General features: G+C 33.9%; 1 protein-coding gene across 5 annotated transcripts in view; it reads left to right on the forward strand.

Annotated features, from left to right (window-relative positions):
* LOC108735748 overlaps window positions 1-22,523 on the forward strand; it is a 169,201-nt gene that overhangs the window by 110,561 nt on the left and 36,117 nt on the right. For 3 of the 5 annotated variants that reach the window (XR_003232063.1, XM_018467879.2, XM_018467881.2), the window contains exons 2-3: window positions 1,496-1,620; window positions 17,307-17,482. Coding sequence is in view for 4 of the 5 variants with exons in the window: in XM_018467879.2 (XP_018323381.1) it covers window positions 1,499-1,620; window positions 17,307-17,482 (298 nt within the window). In the remaining variant the exon portion in view is untranslated. Of the gene's footprint in view, window positions 1-1,492; window positions 1,621-17,306; window positions 17,483-22,523 lie in introns of all 5 variants that reach the window. The other 2 variants (XM_018467880.2, XM_018467882.2) reach the window with 1 other exon arrangement.

Below are 22,523 nucleotides of genomic sequence, written 5' to 3' on the forward strand. Positions count from 1 at the left end.
TTTCTCACTATTTTCAGATACTTTCAATTTGAAAGTGAAAATTTCAAATCCGTTGAAAGATTAGGGCATATGCGCCAATGTTACGTGTTGTGTTTCTTTACCGTTCACATAATAAGTAAACTGGAAAACTTCATAGACGGTTAATTTAAAAAGAGCTTCAAGGGTATCATTTATTTTATCGTTGATTAATTATTTATTTATTGAATGGTACTATATTGTACATTATATGCAAATTTATTTTATTGGAATATAGTATTCTTAAGTAAGTAATACTAATGACATTTTGTATTCCGTAAACATACCAATTTTGCATTGAAAATACCAGCTTTTTTGTTACAACAGTACCAGGTTTTCTGATTTACCTCTAACATCGCTGTCTTGGACTATCGGCTTTTTATAGTAACGTTACTGAGAGATGGCGCGTGGACCAACGACATAAGCTAGAACGTATTATATTATGTTGCAAATAAAGGTAGTTATGGACTTAACTTCATCCTAGTTGACCACACGTAAAACTATATAACCCTACAGCTCTGGGGCTTAACTTATATCTTTATAAGCTAGCCGTGGTATATTCCAGATGAAACATTTTTATAATCAAATAAAATGTACATGAGATTGCCCATTGTGTGTACTCGTCAAAATTTTGCCTAACTCATGAAATAACCAATGGACTTGTCGATTTTATGAAGCACACAATTATTTTCGCGATACTGACATTGCAGTATTAGCATCTAGCAAGGAGGACTCAGAGATAGCTTTAAATAAAATGGAAGCGGTACTAACAGAACAGTACTGTAAGAAAATAAATAAAAGTGAAACTAAAATATTGGGATACAAGGGAAGAAAAAGTAGAATAAGAGCGAATATAAAGATAGGAGACGAAAAATTAGAAGAAGTGGCTGATTTTAGATACCTAGGAAGTCAGATAAGTGAGGATGGAAGGAGTAGTAGGGATATAAAGCAGAGGATAGCGCAGGGTCGTGTCGCCTTTAATAAAAAGGAGTCACTTCTATGCTCGCGAATAGTTAATTTAGAAATTCGAAAAATATTGTTAAAGGTGTATGTTTGGAGCATGGTGTTGTACGGGTGCGAAACATGGACAGTGGGAGCGGCGGAAAAGAAAAGGTTAGAAGCGTTCGAAATGTGGTGTTATAGGCGAATGATGAGGATAATGTGGGTAGAAAAGGTTAGAAATGAAGAGGTATTAGAAAGAATAGGAGAACAGAGGACTCTACGGAAGTCAATAAAAAAATGGGCGAGATAGGTTGGTAAGACACTTTCTCAGGCATGAAGGTCTAGTCAGAGACATATCAGAGGCAGGAACAGGAGTTAGGAGGGGTAGAGGTAGGTGTAGATTAGACTACTGTTCACAAATAGTTAAGGATGTGGGTTGCTCTAGTTTTAGGAAAATGCGAAGTTTAGCACAGGATAGGAAAGAGTGGAGGTTCGTGTCCAGATGATGACTGACATTGTTTTTTTTTTGTTTCAGTAGAACATGATTGATGCTTCGGAGAGGTTTTTGGTGAATTCCCGATTTTGGATACAAAGGGTGCTTGTTCCTATAGCAGTCTTTATTGGCGTGGGCGGGAATGTCGTTTCCGTAATTGTGCTCACAAGGTAAAAGGAAATGTTATTCAGTTCAATAATTTATCGTGAATTCTATTGAATAATTTAATTGAGAGGCAGATAGTTGTTATTCTTTTTATGTAAAAGCGCCATTATACTTTTTTAATGGTCATAAAAATAAACTGTGCTGGTGTGATTCTTTGAGCGAATTCCTTAGAAAGTAACTGAATGAGGGAAGTGCTTTAGCGAAGTAAAATGCTCTTTGTAGGTTATAAAAGGCGTCGTCGATTTATCATTTTTTTTTTTGTGAAACATTTTGCTGTCAGTCATAATGTATCATTCGCTTGTGTACAAAATTGAATCAGTCTATCAATATTCTCGTACTTATCATAAAAGTCTTTTAAAGTGTTGGGTACTGACATATACAGGGTGGACCATTTTAGCCAATCAACGAAAATATTTCTTCAGGCAGATATGTTAGAAGAACGCGGTTTAGACAAAAGTTGTAAGCTTTACAGGGACTCATCTTAATAATGATTTTTAAGGCAATAATAAAAGTTATTTAAAAATCTGAAATCGTTCTTTTTAACCGCATTTTGACAAAGGGGAGGAAATTTTCCTTCGGATATGTAATTAAGAAAGCTGGTAAATAACCTAGAAGGTCATCTGGAGTTTAAGGGGTATCTGACTGTACAAACCTAACATGTCAGATATATTCTCTGTTGACATATCGTGTTTTGCGATTTTTATTTTTGAATAGAAATTTTTAGTGTTGTTATTCTCTAAATAGGTTATTAGGACCTTGTAAAGATAAATAAGTCATTTTAATTAATTAGGCAACCCTTATTTTTTATTATCATAATTATACGTATATACTGTAGCGTCCACGTGCGTGATTTTGTGCGATCGGGCATACGTGTGTGTGAGCGGCTTATCGATTCGCCGACTAGCCGCGGGCGCTTTTCTTCATGTGCGCCGTATCTGTAGACGTGTGTGTCGTACCTGCGTTCCGGGAAAGCAATTAAACCGTTCAAAGAAAACGAGACTTCTCTGGACGGCTGGAGAACGTTCCCGAAAGGAGGCAAGGGAGTATAAAAAGGAAGATCGACGAAGTGTAGTGGAAATAAATTGACCGTCGCAGAAGTAAATCAAGAAATAAATTGACAGTGATAGAAGTGAAATAAATAGAACAGTGAATAGTAACAGTAGTGTAAATAAATAGAATAATTACCTAAGTTAGTAAATAATTTAATAGTGTTTTTAAGTTCAATAATAATTAGTGTAAATAAATAGTTTTCTTCATAAAAGTTAATTTGTTAAACCCACGAACGTTACAATACGTTTATATACATTTGACGGAAATTTTACCTAATTACACTTATGATGCACTGGGTGGTGCATATAAAAGAAATTGAATTGAGAACCGTGAAACTTTTTATAGAGGTATTTTAGAAATGGATATGTAAGTTACTGAGATATCGAAGGAGAAACTCTGTTTTGTATAAAGGTTACAGTATTCGCATGAAAAATAAATATAAGGATAGTTCAACTTTTCCGAAATACTTGAAAGAAGAAATTGAAGTGCTGCAACATCATGGAGAACAGCACAATTACTAGAGAAACCGACTATGTGTGTAAAGCCTAATGTTGGAGCTACAGAGATGAAGCAGTAGATGCTCAATGCCAGAAAAAGAGCTAGGGAAAACTATGATTATTTGCCAATGTCAAAAATTTATCAGGAACAGTTTCAAAAGTTATTTAATAAAGGACTGGATTTCGTGACAGATAGAAGTACCTAAATTTATTTCAGTGATAAGGCAAAATGAATGATTGTGGAAAACGTACACATGGCTAACAGTCTGGATTAAAATATAAAGGGAAGATAGTTTAATCTTGATAATTTCTAAACGTTATTCTGTGAATTTAAAATTAAATTACAAGAGAGCGCAAATCAATCAGATATAATGGAGTAGGTTAAAATTTCTCTAACAATAATCCCAGAGCGCAAAGTAGTCGATTTCAGGTAAGAGCGCAAAACGGCCTAATATCCTACTTTGTAGGTCGACACTGAAGAATAAGTTTCCTATTAGAAGTAGGCGCTTGGACACAACTGGATTTCTATTCTTGTAAAGAGCTCATTCACTTTATTGCACGAATCTCTAAAAATATCCAACTAAAGATTTTCCAGCGGGATCCTCTTTACTTTGACATCACAAGAAATTTATCAAAAGTCCATAAAACTAACTGCGTGCACTCGATGGCTACAAATGTTTCAGACGAAAAAGCCAAGGAAGAAGAACAATAACGAACAAAATTATGACATAACCCATAGATATGGACCATGTAAAAAAATGAATCTTGGTTTTTACCTGGAAGTTGGTGTAGACACGAATGCAAAGCAATTCCCGAGTTTTCTCAAGTGTATATCTCGAAAACTATTGGTTCTAAGTAAATTTTGTTTAGGACCTTTTCTATGCCGATGCATCTCACAAACAAATCTCACGAGATATTTGAGGAAAATTTGTTTTTCGTGACCTTTCGACACATGTAATTTTTGTAGTCATCCAGTTGGCTCTATTGACTTTTAAATAATTATATGTGATGCCAACAAAAAAATAATTCCACTAGAAAATCTTTAATTACATTTTTTAGAGATTTAATATATTTGTGTAAAGTGGCCGAACAAAAAGGTTTTGTAGATATTTGTAGGCGTTTTTGGTATGACGCCTCTACGGCAAACAGTAGTAAGAACGGGCAATTCCAAGAATACGCATTATTTAATTATATCGTTCAAAATTTGAAAATGCCGACAAAGTGGGTGTCTGGGAAAGTTTATTGTAACAATCACAATTATTTGCTGGTTAATCCTATTCATTACTGACGCGAAAATTCAAAGCAATTTAACCCCTTTAAAACGTAATAATATGTACAAATAACTCTTGTAAATCAATAATAAATAAATACATAACGTATAGTGGACAAGTGAATACTTTAATATCCACTTTAAATTTGCTTCGACTTTCTAGCATCAGCAACGGATAGAACAAATTCCACATCATATTCGCAATAAAATCTCAATTTTGTCATATCATTCAGGATCCCTTGGATTGTAAAAACAAAAAATAAGGGTTTTTGCATAAAATATTCATATTAAACATACCATGATGTTATTGGATGTCAGAAATAGTAGGTGAAGCTTTAGGAAATTTTAAAGTTAACCTACAAATAACCTTCCACGGTCATGATTATCATCGGATGTACCCGTTTATATCCTTCAATGTTTATTCCCGAAATTTCTCGCCTTGGGCCATATCCTGTTAATTAGTTAATTCTATAGGGTTAATTGATTACCCTTCTATGTTAATTTCCTCTCTTTTAATTACGTAATCGAACGTGACCAAAAATAAAGGTTTCTATAAGAAAAACAAAATGTTATATAGACTACTAGCGACCCGCCCTAGCTTCGCACGGGTGCAATACTGATACTAAATGTACTACAGAATGTCTTTATACACAACATTCACAGCTTGTTTTGGTCATCAGACAATACAAACCGGGCCCCCGGTCAGTACCACCACAACTAGGGTTGCCACCCGTACTTTATTATAAAGTATTGTACTCTATTTCGACTGTGCGTACGTTATACTTTACAAGACTCATAAAGTACGCAAAAATACTTTATTTAAGACCTAAGGTAAACATCGTAATTTTTTAAGCAATTATTCGAAATTCATAGTATTTTTACATCAATAATATTACACAGAAAAATGGCAAGCCATATTTACGGAACAACCTGATTTCCCAAATCTGTTCAAAGTAATGTCACTTTTGCTGTCCGCTCCGGCCACTTCAGCATTTACAGAAAGAGTATTCTCTGTTATGAACACAAAGTGGCGGGACGACGAGAATAAAGCTTCATTAAAATTAATTAAAAATGGACTTTTAGTTTACTTAAATCTTTGTTTGCTATGTTTAGAAGCTATTAATATATTTAAGAGCGACAGCAATTTGTTACTGGCTGCTAGGTGTAACAAAAAATATGTTTTTAAAAACATAAAATAAAATACTTTATTTTTATGCTGAGTACTTTGTTTTTTAAACCTTTTAGTCGAGAAATACTTTAATGTAAAGCCTGAAAAGGTGGCAACCCTACTTGACACACCCCAGCATTTATGCATCTATAAAACTAGTCACTCTAACCGGGGATGACACCTTTGGTGTTGAAACGCGTTTTNCAATGTATTTAAAAGTACTTAATTGGATAAGGATTAATGCTGTATTGCTTAAAATCATTTTGTAAATAAGTCATTATTTCTCATAAAAAAGTAAAGGATAAAAAATGGTTATTATGGGTTATTCCTAAGAGATAGAGATATACCATCCCGGACTTTTTTGTAGACCTTTTTAATGTGTACAATACTGTAATACCTTATTTTGATCTATCTCATAAGGTTCAGCCAGCGTTTGCAATGTAAGCACAAAAAAATGTGTTTATTTACGACATCACATTAGAAATCTGTAAAATTATCAGTGTTTCTCTACTATATTATGCATGTATTATACATATAAACCTTCCTCTTGAATTACTCTATCTATTAAAAAAAATTGCATTAAAATCCGTTGCGTAGTTTTAAAGATCTAAGGATACATAGGGACAGACAGCGGGGGGAATGTGTTGCATGATTTCGTTACATAGCAATTCGCATGAAACGTACTTACCCAACTGTGCGTAAAGAAGTTTCACTTCAAAAACAAAATGTTACATAGACTGTTAACCCAAAGTATATTACATAAGTCACCATTTGAAGAGATTTCGCTTTGATTGATTAAAATGGTTCACCCTGTATAGTAGTCAGCGAACTGTTCATAATGTTTCCAAAAATTAAATGAAACCACCGATTTCGTTTCATATTACTTTACAAGCATATCTTTTCATATGTAAAGCTGTTTAAATATAGATGCACAAATCCACAAAGTAATATTGGTTTATCAAATTAATTGGATATGAAACTAATTTATTTCATAAACCCGTCAGCTTATTTACAAATCGCCGATAATAAAATAAGTTGATATAATAATATTGAATCATTTTCGTACGAGAGATATTTTTCCAATTCCTAACCCGGGCAATAATTGATCATAAGCTTTATAAAGAGCAATGGCTTTATTACGACTCATAAATAAAGCAATATATAAGCTGTTAATAATTTTGATGGTTGCCGTCTTTTCATAAACCTCGAAGAAATCCTGGCGATAGATAATTGCCTTTCAGGATTATCAACTAACCAGCTTTCCTTCCCGTCAGCTATTTAATTGCGAATAAATCAATATGGAAACTAATTATCCTATAATACGTGTAGGTGTATTAATTAAAACCATAAAGCGGAATGATATGTACAATGTACAAAGAAAAATTACACAAAATAATCCTTTCATTCAAGGAAATATCTACTTAGATATTTATCACTTCGTAAACAATCAATTTCAAAGCTCGATTTTGTATGATTTTTATTTCTTCTTTAATCCACTTTTATGCGATATACGTGTTTATTCATATCTATCTGTCATTAAAATAAATTGAATAAATATTTATAGTTATGTACTTATTCGCGACATGCACATTAATTAATTTAAAAAAATTAATACCTTTTTATAGTGACATTTATAGAAAAATAGATAAACAATTGCACAAAAGTGCTCTTCGATAAACCAAAGCTGTGACTAACTACTTTTAGGTGCCCTAAAGAATTTTAAGATTTTTTATAAATATGCTTATCATTATTAGTAGTAGTTTACGCGGTTCTTTTTCGAATATCTTCTCAGTCCTGAGTCCAATTAGTTTAGGAAAAGTAAAGGCATTCATACAAACACATTGACACTTAATAGTGGTTAATATCAAATATTAATGTGAAAATTCATTTTCAATTTTTCACCTACTATGAACTACCACAGGTTCATGAGGGTTCAATTCCTGGCAAGGGTGTGACAACAGCAACAAATTTTCCCTCATTAACCTGAGTGGGAAAAAAAAAATTGAAAATTCATTTTCACATTAATATTTAATAAATTCTTTGTATATAGTTTTTATGGTTGACATCAATATACAAATATAAATATAAATGAATTTTGCAACAACACAGACTACCGGTGTGTACCATATGTGGTAGATGCTTCGGGTTTCCTTCATGTATTATGGTGGTTTCATGTCGATAGGTGTGGTGGTATGGGTGATGTGGTAATTACAAGCAGTCGACTGAAGGCATTTTTATTTCGGCTAAAGTGTTCTAAAAGATTTTGGAATCTATGATGTTCGAAATTTCTCCAATTTGGTGGTTGTGTGGGTTTTCGTGACGACCACCGGCGACCAAACACTAGTAAATTGTGAATAATGGAGAACGTACTAGAATGTTGTTGAATGTGCCTAGCATGGTCTCAACTAGAAGGTCTGGAGTGTCTAGTGTTGTCCTTAGGTAGAATTCCACAGAATTGTAATATTCGTGGGTTTAACAAATTAACTTTTAAGAAGAAAACTATTTATTTACACTAATTTATTATTGAACACTATTAAATTATATTAAATTATTACTAACTAAGGTGATGAATTACTGTACTGTTGATATATCACTATTCACTGCTCTGTCAATTTATTTCCAGATTCACTTCTGCACCGGTCAATTTATTTCCAGATTCACTTCTGCACCGGTCAATTTATTTCCACTNACTATTAAATTATTACTAAACTTAGGTAATTATTCTATTTATTTACACTACTGTTACTATTCACTGTTCTATTTATTTCACTTCTATCACTGTCAATTTATTTCTTGATTCACTTCTGCACCGGTCAATTTATTTCTACTCTTTCACTTCTACAACGATCAATTTATTTCTATTCTTCGGCGATCGTTTCTTCCTTTATATACTCTTTTGTGTCCTTTCTGGAACTTTCTCGAGCCGTCCGAAAAAGCTTCGTCTTCTTTGAACTGTTTGATTGTTTTCCGGGAACGCAGCTACGACACACACGTTTACAGATACGACGCACATGAAGAAAGGCGCCCGCGGCTAATCGGCGAATCGATAAGCCGCTCACACACACGTATGCCCGATCGCACACAATCACGCTCGTGGTTTCTACAGAATAAACTAGACCGAATGAATCGATAATGTCCAGGAATATTCGAGGGCCATTATTTGTAGTGAAACTCTCTTCTTACAGCATATTAGGACACTTTTAGCGCACTTAAAAATGTTTGAAATATTCTAAACTAATGGTCAACAATTTCAACCAGCACTCTAAAATGTCTCCTATATAGATTGTTCGAAATTTATCTGGTCTAGGTACTTTTGAGTTTGCGTCAACCTCCAAATATCCGTTTAGAATAAATGAGAATGTAAACCCAGAGAAACTGACTGTCATTAACTAGTAAATAAGCAAATAAAGAAATAAAAACACTTTGAGAGTTTCACTTCTGCATTAGAAATTGTTCTCATTCTTTCAATTGCTTGTGCCCTTGCATGACGAGGGGCATTTTTAGCAATGGTAAATGTTCGTCTCTACAATTCATGGAGCGTCTTTTGCTAGTAGTCTCTATGGCGTGCCGTGCAATTGTGGAAACATTAAAATGCTATTGGCACAATGTGTAATTGGGTCGACATAAATCTTGCATAAAGGAATTTTGTTGAAGGTGAATCCATTTTAAATGCCGCTTAAACTATAAAATCATTTACAAACATCATGTTTAAAAACTGATTCGCATGAATGATATGACGACATACCTATATGCGTTGGAATTATATCGACGACGTCAATAATGCGAATGTTACAACTGGTAGGATCTTAACATCAAAATAGTAATGGATGTGAGTAAATTTTCATTTAAGAATTCACTTTGATACCTGTTGTTTTCATACTAGCTTTTACTTTACATTTCTTCTAGTTCTATTTTTTCAAATAAAATTTGTATATATAAAATAGTTAGCTTTAGCGAGGAAGTCATTGAAACATTAGTAAGGTATTAGTAGAGTTCATTACCAACTTTTTATTCGATTTCGTACGAGGAGAAAATAGCGGATTATCAAAAAAAAATTATCTAACGTTTTTATTAATTTAATAAAATCATTTAATGTCCATGTGATTTAACCATAAAATATACAAGGTAATGCAAAACTTTTTGCCTACTAGCTCCATTGGATTTTGAGATTTTAATTAATTTAATTATGGTTACGAGAAAAAATACGAACTATGAACAAAGTCTCCCTATTAATGAGAAATTGGCAGGAACCCTTGGTGTTTTGCTCACTGGAGATTACAACACACTCGTTCGCGCACCTTTAAAGAAGTAACTGAAAGAAAACAGCGAAACCATGGATGTAGGAATAATATACATAGTAGGGGTGGCTCTGTACAAATAAAGGATCGACTTTTCCTCAAAAAACATTGTCTCGATCTATTACTTATTTACCCTGGGCAAGTGGAACTTAAAACTTAAGATTATCTAAAATTGCAATCTTGTGTGGGGTTTCATAAAGAAGTTACCTATTATTGTTTGAATAACTACAAAAAAATAAGAATCCTGTGTCTGCTGTTACTAACCAACTGACAACAATTTGACGTATATCGAGATGATGAATCTTAAGTTTAAGGATCAGTGTAAGTAGAAACCGGGTTTGTTCTTTTCGCTAACTTGATTCGAATAAGGTGAATCCAAAACAGTAATAAAATTTTCTACATTTGATGGCAAATTGGGATATTTCAAAAAATCTTCTTCCTTTCTGGCGTTAACTTTGTAAATCTACAATTTCATTTTCAAACGTCTTCTTCTGCATATTAAGGATATCTGGCATTCTTACGCAAATATGCGTTTCATTCAAATCTTTTTAAAAGGGAACGAAGGATACTGCAAAACTGCAGGATATGTTTAATTTTTTTATATTCATGAAATTTAATCTCCAATTTTAACATCTTTTTAACTTCTGCGACGTATTATCCCACTGGTGATCCGGAGGAGCTTGCTATCGGTCTCAAAGGAACGTAGCCTTGTGGATCTTAGGTGATCATAATAGCCGCGGTGGAACACCTTCCGTACTCGGAATACACTTTTGGATATCTTCAGGTAGGGACATTGACTTGATGAGTCGGTTGACAAGTCTCGCTTGCGTTGGATATTTCTTCAAGGGTTTGTGACTTTTTGGTTCCAAGAGTTCTTCAATCTCCTTGCTGTAGTCCTTGATTTTCAGAAAAAACAACTGCGTTTCCTTTATCGCCTGTGAGTATGATAATATCTTCATCCTTGTGTAGGCTGCGCAGTGTCAGTGCTTGATTCCTCGTCAGGTGATTCTGAGAGACTTTGCTTTCCTGAGTCTTGGCCGTCTCGATTCGTATTCCTTCAGGTTCCTCCTCCGGTAGATGCTTGATAGCTACTTCCGTGCTGAAGATGATGATTTCAAACAAAATGTGGCACGGAGGGATTGTTTCCTTCTTTAGAGCACTATTGTGTCGCCCTTCCTGAGCACCCTCTCCGTCAAATTGACCACTAGATGTAGGTGGTCAAGGCTTGCCGTCTTCAGAACGACTATTACAGTAGTGCGGTTAGAGAGGTCATCGAAATCTAGAAACATCCGGAGAATTTTAACAAAAAGGATTGAGACTCTCAGTCCAGATGTAGAACCCGATTCTTAGGAACAACCGAACGATACCGACCAACATGTCGCAGTTGACTAAACTAGAAGAAGCCTCGCACCCTACCCACCAGCATAAATACAACTTGCGCAATAGAAGTCTCACATCTAGCATCGGAGATGGAAGGACCTCTGAAGAAGCTAGCCACTCGTGCTAATGAAACTTTAGAAAGCAAGTCCGACCGACGACGACCTTTGGACCCTAATGGAGATATTCCAGTGACTAATAAAGTAATATAAGTCGAATAAATACGATTTAAGGGTGTTGCATCTTGTTCAAAAGATTTTGAATGTTCAGTTAATTTGTAACAGTTTTCAATGAATCCAATATTTTCAGATTGATATGTTTGAAAAGCCTTATTCCAAATTCGCCAAATTATGCTTTTTGGTTTGTACGATATAGAAAGAAAAATTGCCGACCAAGAAATGTGTAATTTCTATGCTCGGTGAGCATTTTGCTTTAGATTTATATTCTTTTAATGTACCGATAACGCTTTGAAAAACGCAAGTTGCACACAAAATAGAACGCGTTCGCGCAAATATGGGCCTACTTTCGTCCAAATAGATATCCCCTTTGACGCTCCCCAAAAATTTTTTGGATAGTCTGTACGCAGTCAACGTTTTTGTATTGCAACAGGTAGGTTCGTGACCTGAAAGTGGTTGTAAACGTGAACAAACTTTCATTCCGAAATTCACTTCTTTGATACTTATTAACTTCATAGAAGCATCCAGTGTATTTTTCTTCTCTAATTTTTCAGGTTTTATTTACTTTTTAGTTATTTATTGATATTCCTATACAAACAAGTTAGCTTTTAGTTTTTTTCAGGAAAGTAATAGAAACACATGATCTTTGTTGAAAGTGCTATCACGGCCTCTTATCAATTTTTATTCGATTTAAGGAAACGTCCAGAACTCCATTAATTCAACGCCTTTTATGATTTTAATGAATAATTTTACCATTTTTATCATCCACGAATATTTGTCCCTTCTTCATGTTACAATCCCTGCCACCAGATGGTGAACGCTTATTTGACGGTTCTCAATACGTTCAACCTTTTTTCAACGAATAGTGCAGAACATCAGTACTTGTACTTCTTTACAATGCATTCATCATCATCATCATAAGGTCATCAGTCCTAAGACTGGTTGGACACGTACCTCCACTCTTTCCTATCCTGAGCTAAACTTCGCATTTCCCTAAAACTAGAACAGCCCACATCCTTGACTATTTGCGAAGAGTAATCTAATCTAGGTCTACCTCTACCCCTCCTAACTCCTGTTTCTGCCTCTAATATGTCTCTGACTAGACCTTCATGCCTGAGAAGGTGTCCTACCAACCTATCTCGCCTATTTTTTATTGACTTCCATAGAGTCCTCTGTTCTCCTATTCTTTCCAATACCTCTTCATTTCTAACCTTTTCTACCCACGATATCCTCATCATCCGCCTATAACACCACATTTCGAACGCTTCTAACCTTTTCTTTTCCGCCGCTCCCACTGTCCATGTTTCGCACCCGTACAACGCCGTGCTCCAAACATACACCTTTAACAACCTTTTTCGAATTTCTAAATTAACCGTTCGCGAGCATAGAAGTGACTTCTTTTTATTAAAGGCGACACGACCCTGCGCTATCCTCTGCTTTATATCCCTACTACTCCTTCCATCCTCACTTATCTGACTTCCTAGGTATCTAAAATCAGCCACTTCTTCTAATTTTTCGTCTCCTATCTTTATATTCGCTCTTTCCCTACTTTTTCTTCCCTTGCATACCAGTATTTTAGTTTTACTTTTATTTATTTTCATACAGTACTGATCTGTCAGTACCGCTTCCATTTTATTTATTAATAATAATATAACCACCTGTCACAAGAAGCTTATAACAGCAATAGAAAACGCAAATGGCAAAACGGCAACTGTAATGAAAACGTTTCCACAAGGATACTGGACTACAAACATGTCACTCTCCTTTTGTATATTTCGTGCCGAAAGCAGTTTCGCAGCAGTTCTATTAATTAATAATATCCTTAACGACGATAAACATCATCCTCAAGACCCATCTTCAAGTGCGAACGCAAAACGACACCTTTCCAATTACAGCGAGTACAATAAGCTAGTCTGACATCCTGCAGTTGGGTCCGGCAAGCTGCCCCCTCGTTAATTGTTTTTGGAACTTTAAATTACTCTACTCGTGTGGTCGTCAATAACAATAGATTATTCGTTTTTATTTTTTTATAAAAAATTAAACAACTTTTAATTTCCAATCTGGCGTCCTTCAGTAGAAGACCAAACTTTTGTGCTTTTGATTAGACATTCAGTATCGTTTTCTTAATTAGATTTTTTTCAATAACTTTTATTAATTACCTTTTTCGATTGGACCCGTATTTATGTCTGCTGCGATTTAAACAAAACCTTCTTTTTCTATTTTAGAGTGCCCTCTATGGCAAATCAAATTTAGATGTTATAGACGATTTTGTATTAAAATAGGGAACAAGTTTTGTTTAAAAAAATTTTGGATCAAACTTATAGGTTGACGACAATGTGAGTATCGCATGCTTTTTGAGCCACCCTATACATAAATATTTTTAGGCGTAAACATAATGTAGGTACAAATAGCAAAAAACTTGATGTAAACAAATTTAACTAGTTTAAGAAAAAAAATTGTGTTTTTAATGTTCGTTTTCGTAAGAACAGTAGTAAACTGTAGGGAAGTGACATAACTACTAATGGGTTGGAGTGATACGTTGTTTGAATCCCGTGGGACCAGTGGCCCTTTGAAGTATCTTTTAGCAGTTTTTAGTACGAAAAAGACTTGGTTGACTTAGTTTGTTCAACATTCAACAAACAACAAACTCATGATTACATTGGCTTGGAAGCAGTTTTTCCACTTCCTACCAGTTCTTATTTTTTTCAGTAAAATTATTTGAGTCATTTTTTTTTAAGAGTCCAAGAATCTTCAAATTTTAGACATGGGTTTCACTGTATGGAGTATGCTGGAGAAGACCACATGTTGCGAAAGAGAAGAATGTCACAACGTCAACAAGTTTGTCTTTAATTAGCCTATGAAGTTATCATCTTCGGACAAGATATTAAATCCAAGACATTTCTATTATACTTTAGTTAGCACAAACCACTTGTTTCACGGATAAAACTGAATGACGATGCCACACATGTTAGGCCCGTTATTAAATAATTAAATATTACATTAAAGAACAATTTACTGATGTGTTAAGCCACTTTCAAATAATATAATTGTAAAAAATAAGAGATACTAAAAATATTACAACAAAACGTTTGACATAAATACCTCCATTATTAACATTTTTTAGGCGCTGCTTCGCTCGCGTTGGTCTCCTAAATACATGTCAAAGAGCATGGAAAATTCAATAACTTGATAAATTTGTTTTTAAGTCCCAACCGGAATCATCAGGATAAAACTAAATCTTCTAAAGATACCCTATGTCCTTTTCTGTACTCTCGACAATGTACGTATGTACAAAATTTCATGATGATCGGTTGAGCAGTTAAGGCGTGAAATTGTAATAAATAAACGAACTCACATTCGCATTTATAATATTAGTTAGGAATACAAAAGCGAATTTGTAACAATTTCTCAGTTAGCATGATATATTACTGCAGTACTTATTCATAGTAGCAACGTGCATGTAAATTGCAACTTACACAAATCTCTTATTTATATAGCAATCCATTCACCGTTTCGGCGCCTATTTTTGAAATGCTAAAGAAAAGAAAGACCTTCCTTTGTTACTTCCGGTCTGCTTATGTCAAACATTAGAAATATTCGAATTTATGAAATAAAAACTCGACTGTTAAAATAATTGATTTATAATTTTATTTTTATTGAAAGCTTTTCGACCCTGCGCTATCTGCTTTATATCCCTACTATTCCATCTATCTTGACTTATCTAACTTATTCTTCTAATTTTTCGTCTTCTATCTTTGTATTCGCACGTTCCCTACTTTTTCTTCCCTTGCATACCTGCATTTTTGTTTTACTTTTATTTATTTTCATACAATACTGTTTTGTCAATACCGCTTCCGTTTTATTTAAAGCTATCTCTAACTCCTCTTTGCTAAATGTTAATACTGCTATATCATCTGCAAATCTAAATATACCAATATTTTGCCTTTGTTTTCTATTCCTACCGCCGTACTATCTTCAATTATTTTGATCGCGTCTTCGATGTATAGACTAAAAGGTAGCGGCGACAGTGTGCATCCTTGTCTGACTCCCTTTCTAATAATGACTTCTCCACGTTGCTGCTCCAGTTCCATAACTACCTGTTGCTCTTTATACAAACTAAGTATCACTCTTCTACCTCTTTAATTTCATCTTGTCTCATTTAACATTGTCTTTTTCTAAACCTATGTACGCACTCTTTCTTTTTTCTATCGTTTTCTCTATTGTTACCCGTAATGCTAGAATGGCCTCCCGCGTTCCTCTATTTCTCCTGAACCCAATTTGATCTTCCCTTAATAGTTCTTCGCCTAAATATACGATCTCTAACATGCATGTATTAGAATTTCCGTTTATATCCCATCTATACTTGGCGCCTTATTACTCATTAAGTTTTTTAAAGCTACTTCAAACTCTTCTCTCATTATAGGATAACCTACCTCACCTATTTCCACACTATCTTCCTTCTCTAATATATCTCCCAACTAATGGCTTGTGTATAGGTTCTCTTAGTATTCTTTCCACCTGTCTGCCTTTTCCTCATTTTCTATCAAAATGACCCCTGTCTGGGTTCTTATATTATTAGTATTGTACCCTACCTTTCTAAAATTCCTTTTAATTATATTATAACCCTCATCCGTTTTACCTACTTCACACTTTTCCGCTACTTCATTACACCTCACATCAATCCACTGTTTCTTCGCAGCCCTACACTTTCTAATTATTTCCCACTTTATCGCTTTATATCTTTTTTGCCCTTCTTCGCCTATCCCCTTGGTGTATTTCTGCCTTTCTTCCATTAGTCCAATAATTTCGTTTTTTATCCAGGGTTTCCTACATTCATTTTGTTTAAGACCTAATATATCTGTAGCTGCTGACTTTAGGCACGTTTTAATGCAGTTCCATTCTGTCTCTATGTTCCTTTCATTCGTTTCTCTCGCTTCCTTTAGTATTCCGTCTGTCCTTGTACCTAGCCTATCACGCGTTTCGTTACATTTTATCTTTTATCATAGAAACTACAAAATTACGTATATACTATTATCACACTGGAAACAATCAATATATTTACAAAGACTGATTAAGTTTTATAGTCTACATTCAAAAAGGTCCTGATAAGTTAATTGTTTTTACCCCTCGCTCTTCATGTTATTTATGGTAATTTTACGGAAAATCGTAGAATTCGATGGGACAACTCGAAATATCTTTTGTCATAGCTTTGGTTTATCAAGGATCAATTTTATACATATGGAAAATGTTGCTTATTTTCCATTACCTACCGAATACTCTAAACAAATAATAAAGTATGGTCCTGGGGTATCAAACCCAAATTTGAATGCAAGATTTGCGGTTTACACTCATATTGATTAATTATTATTATTTTTTAACGCTCTTATTCATTAAAATTGTGTGAAGGTGTGTGTCTTTTGCAAGGATGTGCGAATATTCGAAATTTTCGAATTTTATCTTACAAATTGCTACATTTTCCAATAATTCATATTATTTATTCACTAATAATTATAATAATAATTATTAGTGAATAAATAATTCATATTATTTATTCACTAATAATTATAATAATAATTATTAGTGAATAAATAATTCATATTATTTATTCACTAATAATTATAATAATAATATTTTTTAACATACTCTAGGGAAACTTATTAAATAACTGTAACTATTTCTTGAAAATTCTGGTTTATTTTAGTAAATTCATGTTATTCCATGTTTTTCGAATTATTTGAAATTTCTATAAACTATTATAGTATTCGCACAGGCCTTGCTTCCTTAATTTAATTGTTTCACGGAATTTTGTGATATGTCTGACGGGACTAGAAAGTGTAAAAATGCCCTTTTTCCAGGAGGAGGATGCGAAATTCAACCAACGTATACCTCACTGCCTTAGCTGTAGCAGATCTTATTTATCTTTTTTTTGTTCTTATATTATCATTTGAACATTATCCCAATATTCACGATATAAAATACAGCCTGTTCTGGAGGTTTTATGGAATAAGTCATTGGTTTTGTGATGCGGCAAGTAAGTAGTCTCGTTCGTTGAAAAAAGTGTTACATAACTTTATATGTGCATAATAACTTTTATTACAAATAAGTATATTGCATGTAATAACGTATATTGTGTGTTGCGTATATAGATAAGCTTAATATGTTAAACGAAAAAAAAAATGTTGGGTGTGCATATAAAAGAATATTGAGATTTTTATCAGTTACAAGCCATAATATATCTCATCGTCAGATGAAATATGCACGGTGCTGCTTCAGGGACAGAAATAAACATCATGGACGATAGCTTAGTTGTGCGCATGCGCATATATTGCCTCCCTTATATGCCGCTTTTTTTCAGTGCACAGAACTACGAAAAGAACATCTATATGGGTGGCCATCCCCGACTTGAACGTGAGATTCATTATAGTTTTACTTAATAATATTTCATAGTAGTCAAAATAGTGAAAACTAATGTATTTAACAACCGACGTTCACTGGTACAGAACCGGTGACTAAGAGGCTACTTACCGATACTGTACCGGTAACAAAAAAAAAATATTCGCCTGTACCTAGCCAGAAATAATACTTTATTGTTGCTATAAGTTGCATTGACCTTGAATTAGAAGATTACGTTCATGATTTTTTAATTTAATTTAAATAAGTAGATTTAATTACCGTATATTTCAGGGTATAAACACCCCCCCCCGCCCAGTTTTTGACTAAAACTTTTGCATTCATGTATATTCGTTGCATAAGCACCCTTTCAAATCTCTGTAGCAGAAATGGAATTTTTGAATTTTGCATAAGTAACACCCCTGCTCATTGAGGCTTAATATCGTGGAAAACTACTAACTGTAAAAATTTTAAGTTCGGAAATCGTTTAAGTGCACCCAGCCTTAAACGATTCTTAAAGTCTGAATGCACTACGTTCATTAATCTTAAAGTTTCATAAACCACGAAGAAGGTGTTCTATGGATACCTTGAAACACTAATCAATAATGTTTCATACAACGTTCGGGCACCGGTGAATAGCTTTTTCCAAAAATACATTATTTATGCAAGAATATATATTTAACAATTAATTGTCGAAATTATGAGAAAAAAGCAACTTTGATTTTAAAGCAAGATTCTTATGAATATATGACAAATATTTCCTCAAGAACCACAAACAGCATGGTGAACGCCATCTGTGGCTAAGTGCAAATACAAAAGTGGAAACCATCCCTACATGGCAGGCACATAATAAAAATTGCACAAATAAGAAGTCCATAATGGTCAGCGTTCTGTCGAGATTGCTATACGCGGAGCGCGATTTCGATCTCGTTAGATCTCATTAGCGATTCGCAGTCAGTTCCGATAGAACACTGGCCAACTCTACCTATTGCCTCGACACGGCATTTTATGAAGTACCACAAACGGCGTGGGGAACGCCATATGTACCTTTAGTGTACATATAGTGGAAATCAGTATACTCAACAAGGTACATTTACGTTGGTGAACATCTACTTGCTGAACTACATCCACGGCGTAGCTCATCCCTAGTCACTAACAAAAATTGAACAAATAAGAATTCCGTAATGGTTAGCGTTCTATCGAAATTGCTAGAAGCGGATTGCGATTTCGATCTTGTTAGATCTAATCAGCATGTCGCAGGCAATTCCAACAGAACACTGACTAACTCTACATGTTGCCCCGTTGCCTGTTACATTTTATGATGTACCACAAACGACGTGATGAACGCAATCTGTGGCTCAATGCAATTCAAGAAGGCAGTCTGCCACGCGCCGATGAGATCCAACAACATCTATATTGCGATCGCGTCTTTCTGTTTCGACAAAACACTGATCATTATGAACTTCATATTTATTCAAATATTGCCTGTTTTATTAATGAGTTTACATTTATGAGTTCAAAAAATGTGTATCGTGGGTCTAAATCTAAATTATATACGGCCCCCGGCATTATAATTTATTTCCAAAAAGGCCTGTAAAATTATTTAGGTTGGCCACCCCTGGTCTAGAGGTTTAGACCATTACTTAACATTCAGGAGGAAACCACTTCGATTCCGCGTCTATCTGCCTGCCCTTGGTCCAAGTTTTTCTGTGGTTTTTTTAAATCACATAGGTAAATCCCGGAACAGTAATATTCCAAAGGCCATATTTCACCCTCTTCTGTCTTCATTTCGTCCGTCTCACCTTTCTCATCCCAACCACTACCCACCTATTCCCAGGTCCTTTTGCCTTACTTTTGGCGTAGTCCGTAGCAATAGAAGCTGGTGGGAATGCAACACCTAAAAGTATTTTTTATATGCTGGAGGGTACAGACATCCAATAGTTTTTAAATCCACTTTTCCACGTCATAATTAAGAAAAAAAAGACAGTAGGGCTTTGATGTATATATATATATATATATATATGTTTTGGAAATAAACGATACTTAAGAACATGATGAAAACATANATAGCGTACCCAGAGATCTATCTGGCTAGTAAGATCTTTCTCTCTTTCTTAACGTGACCTCATTTATTTATTTATTTATTTATTTAATAAGGAAGTACATGGGATTAATCCCAATTATACCATATTATAAGAAGTAACGTACGATTCAATTAACACTGTCGCTTATTATCATTAATAAATTCTATATTACTATACTTACACTACAAAATGTTAAAACTAAAGGTCACTAATATTCCAAAACTAAATATAAAATTTATTCATATGATGTAAGTTTGCTTTTTACTTTACATTTAAATGAAACAAAGCGTTCATGGAACCAATTTACATCTTCTGACAGGTCATTTCCTAACTGCAGCAACCTATCTAGTACTGAATTATTCGCGTAATTTCGTGGCATGTAGATTTCTATCCTATCGAGTAGACAAGAAGAGTTCACATAGCCATGTAAAATTTTATATAAATAGCAAGCATCAGTATAGCTTCTAAGAGATGACAAAGAACACAAGCCAGTGCATATTAATACAATTTAAATCGAAAAACCAAAAAAATAGGACGTAATCGCACTTATAAAGACGAAGCAAATGCGACACCAACTATTAAAATCGATTCACAAGTTCCCGAGCAGAAATTTTTTAATCTTAGGAATCTTAAGGAAAGCCTTATTATCTGAATCAAATCGAACTTTTGTTAAGCGTACGTTATTAAGGCATTGAAATATAGCTTTGATCTGGTACTAATACGAAAACACCTAGTAGGCTGTAGGTATTTGGTTAGGTCTTGATGTAGAATGCCTCATTCAACTCTTATTACGGAATCCCTTATTATCTGATCTTGATGCGGTATGTTTTTTTCTTAACCTAGTACCTACCTAAGTCACGTCTTATTTGATCTTATCTGGTCTAATAAAATTTACCTGATGTTACCCTAGTAGATCACATTTTATTCGACCTTATTTGGGCTTGATAAGTTTTATGCCTTCTTTCCCTAGTTGATCACGGCATATTTCATCTTATTTGTGTCAAAGAGATAATTAAATTAGATCATATTTTTTATTCTAACTTATTCAAATTTAATTTAAGTTTATCTAACAAAAAGTTAATGGTAGTCAGTATTCTGTCGAAACCGTTTCAAAAGAATACAGAAAGAAGAAAAGAACAGCTTTTAGACAGCATTTTATGAATTACTACAAAGATCGGAGTGAATATCATCTGTAGCACATTGCTACATTTCTGTGAGATAGAAAAATGTTTGAAAAGATTCATAAGGATATCGACTTGTCGAATTGAGTCAACGGTCTAACTACCTCTACGTAGTCGACATGTAAACAAATAGAAAAAAAAATTCATGGCGGTCAGTATTCTGTCGAAACATCAGACACGGATTGCAATTTCGATCTCACTGGATCTTTTCAACACGTAGTAGAAATATAGCAATTTGCTACAGAAGGCGTCCACTACGCTGCTTGTGGTAATTTCTAAGTTTATCTAATTGACCCGTAACGAATTAAATGTGTTCCAACTTCTGTGAATTAGATATGAGATATGCTACGTCATGAATATTCGTTTGTGGGTACCTAGGTAAAATTCTTGATAGGTGATGTAAATTGTGATATTTTGAAGAATGATTAAATTTAAAAATATTTTGGAACTTTATTACAATATTTAGTCAACGTTTTATTAAAATTTAAACGAAATCGTCTGAAAAAATCCTCTCTTAATATCTTTATGGTATTTATGTTGAAATATATCTCTTAATATTCAATTAATTTTTTATTATCTACAAATATTTGAAGTCAACTTTCTTAAATTTTAAAATATTTCATGCACAATTTGAAGAAATATACTTTGCTCTAACAAAAGTAGCTACGTATCTGTTTAAAAAAAGTATTTCTGAAAAGATAAAATTTGATTTTAAGTGCAATATTTTCATACAGATATACATAAAAATTTATGGCATTCACAAATGGTGATGCGGTGGTAGCGCCATTATATGTAAGATTTACGCCCTTGGCACTTGTTTTCTCTGTAGAATCTTGATAGTCGTGATGTAGGATTGTCTCTCCTTCTTAGGCAGTATACTATCGCTACGTTCCCTAAGAATGTCAAGCACAATAGCTAGCGAAACGTTGGATAATGGCTCCACCGGTGTTCTCACCAAAGCAGAAACAACCTCGATCATCAGACCTGCCGGCTGAGAAAGCCTAAATCTTTTTATGGTTTCAATTTTTTTGGATGGTGTGCATTATTTTTAGTTTTGTAATATAACACGTAATTGTTGACTTTCAGTTCGTAAAGATGACTTATAACAGTAGGAGAAATACTATTTTTTGGTGATGACCTTAACAATTAAAATTCAAGAAAATATCTTTATGATTCAGATTTTTTACTACTTAAAATTTTAATGTGAGTTTTTCTTAATTCTAGCTTTAAATGGTAATGATTTGACTGCCCTTTTTAGGCATTTTTGTCAGTTAATTTAAATATTTCGTCAGATAAGTTCTCCTTACTTGTTAACGTGTTCGTTGAATTTATTTGAACGAAAAATGGTAATGTTTGAGATTTAAGTTGTAAAAGAAAAAAAAAATATATATATGCGCCGATGAGATCCAACAACATC

Source organism: Agrilus planipennis, unplaced genomic scaffold (genome assembly GCF_000699045.2).
Source record: "Agrilus planipennis isolate EAB-ADULT unplaced genomic scaffold, Apla_2.0 scaffold32, whole genome shotgun sequence".
NCBI classification, from domain to species: Eukaryota; Metazoa; Arthropoda; class Insecta; order Coleoptera; family Buprestidae; genus Agrilus; species Agrilus planipennis.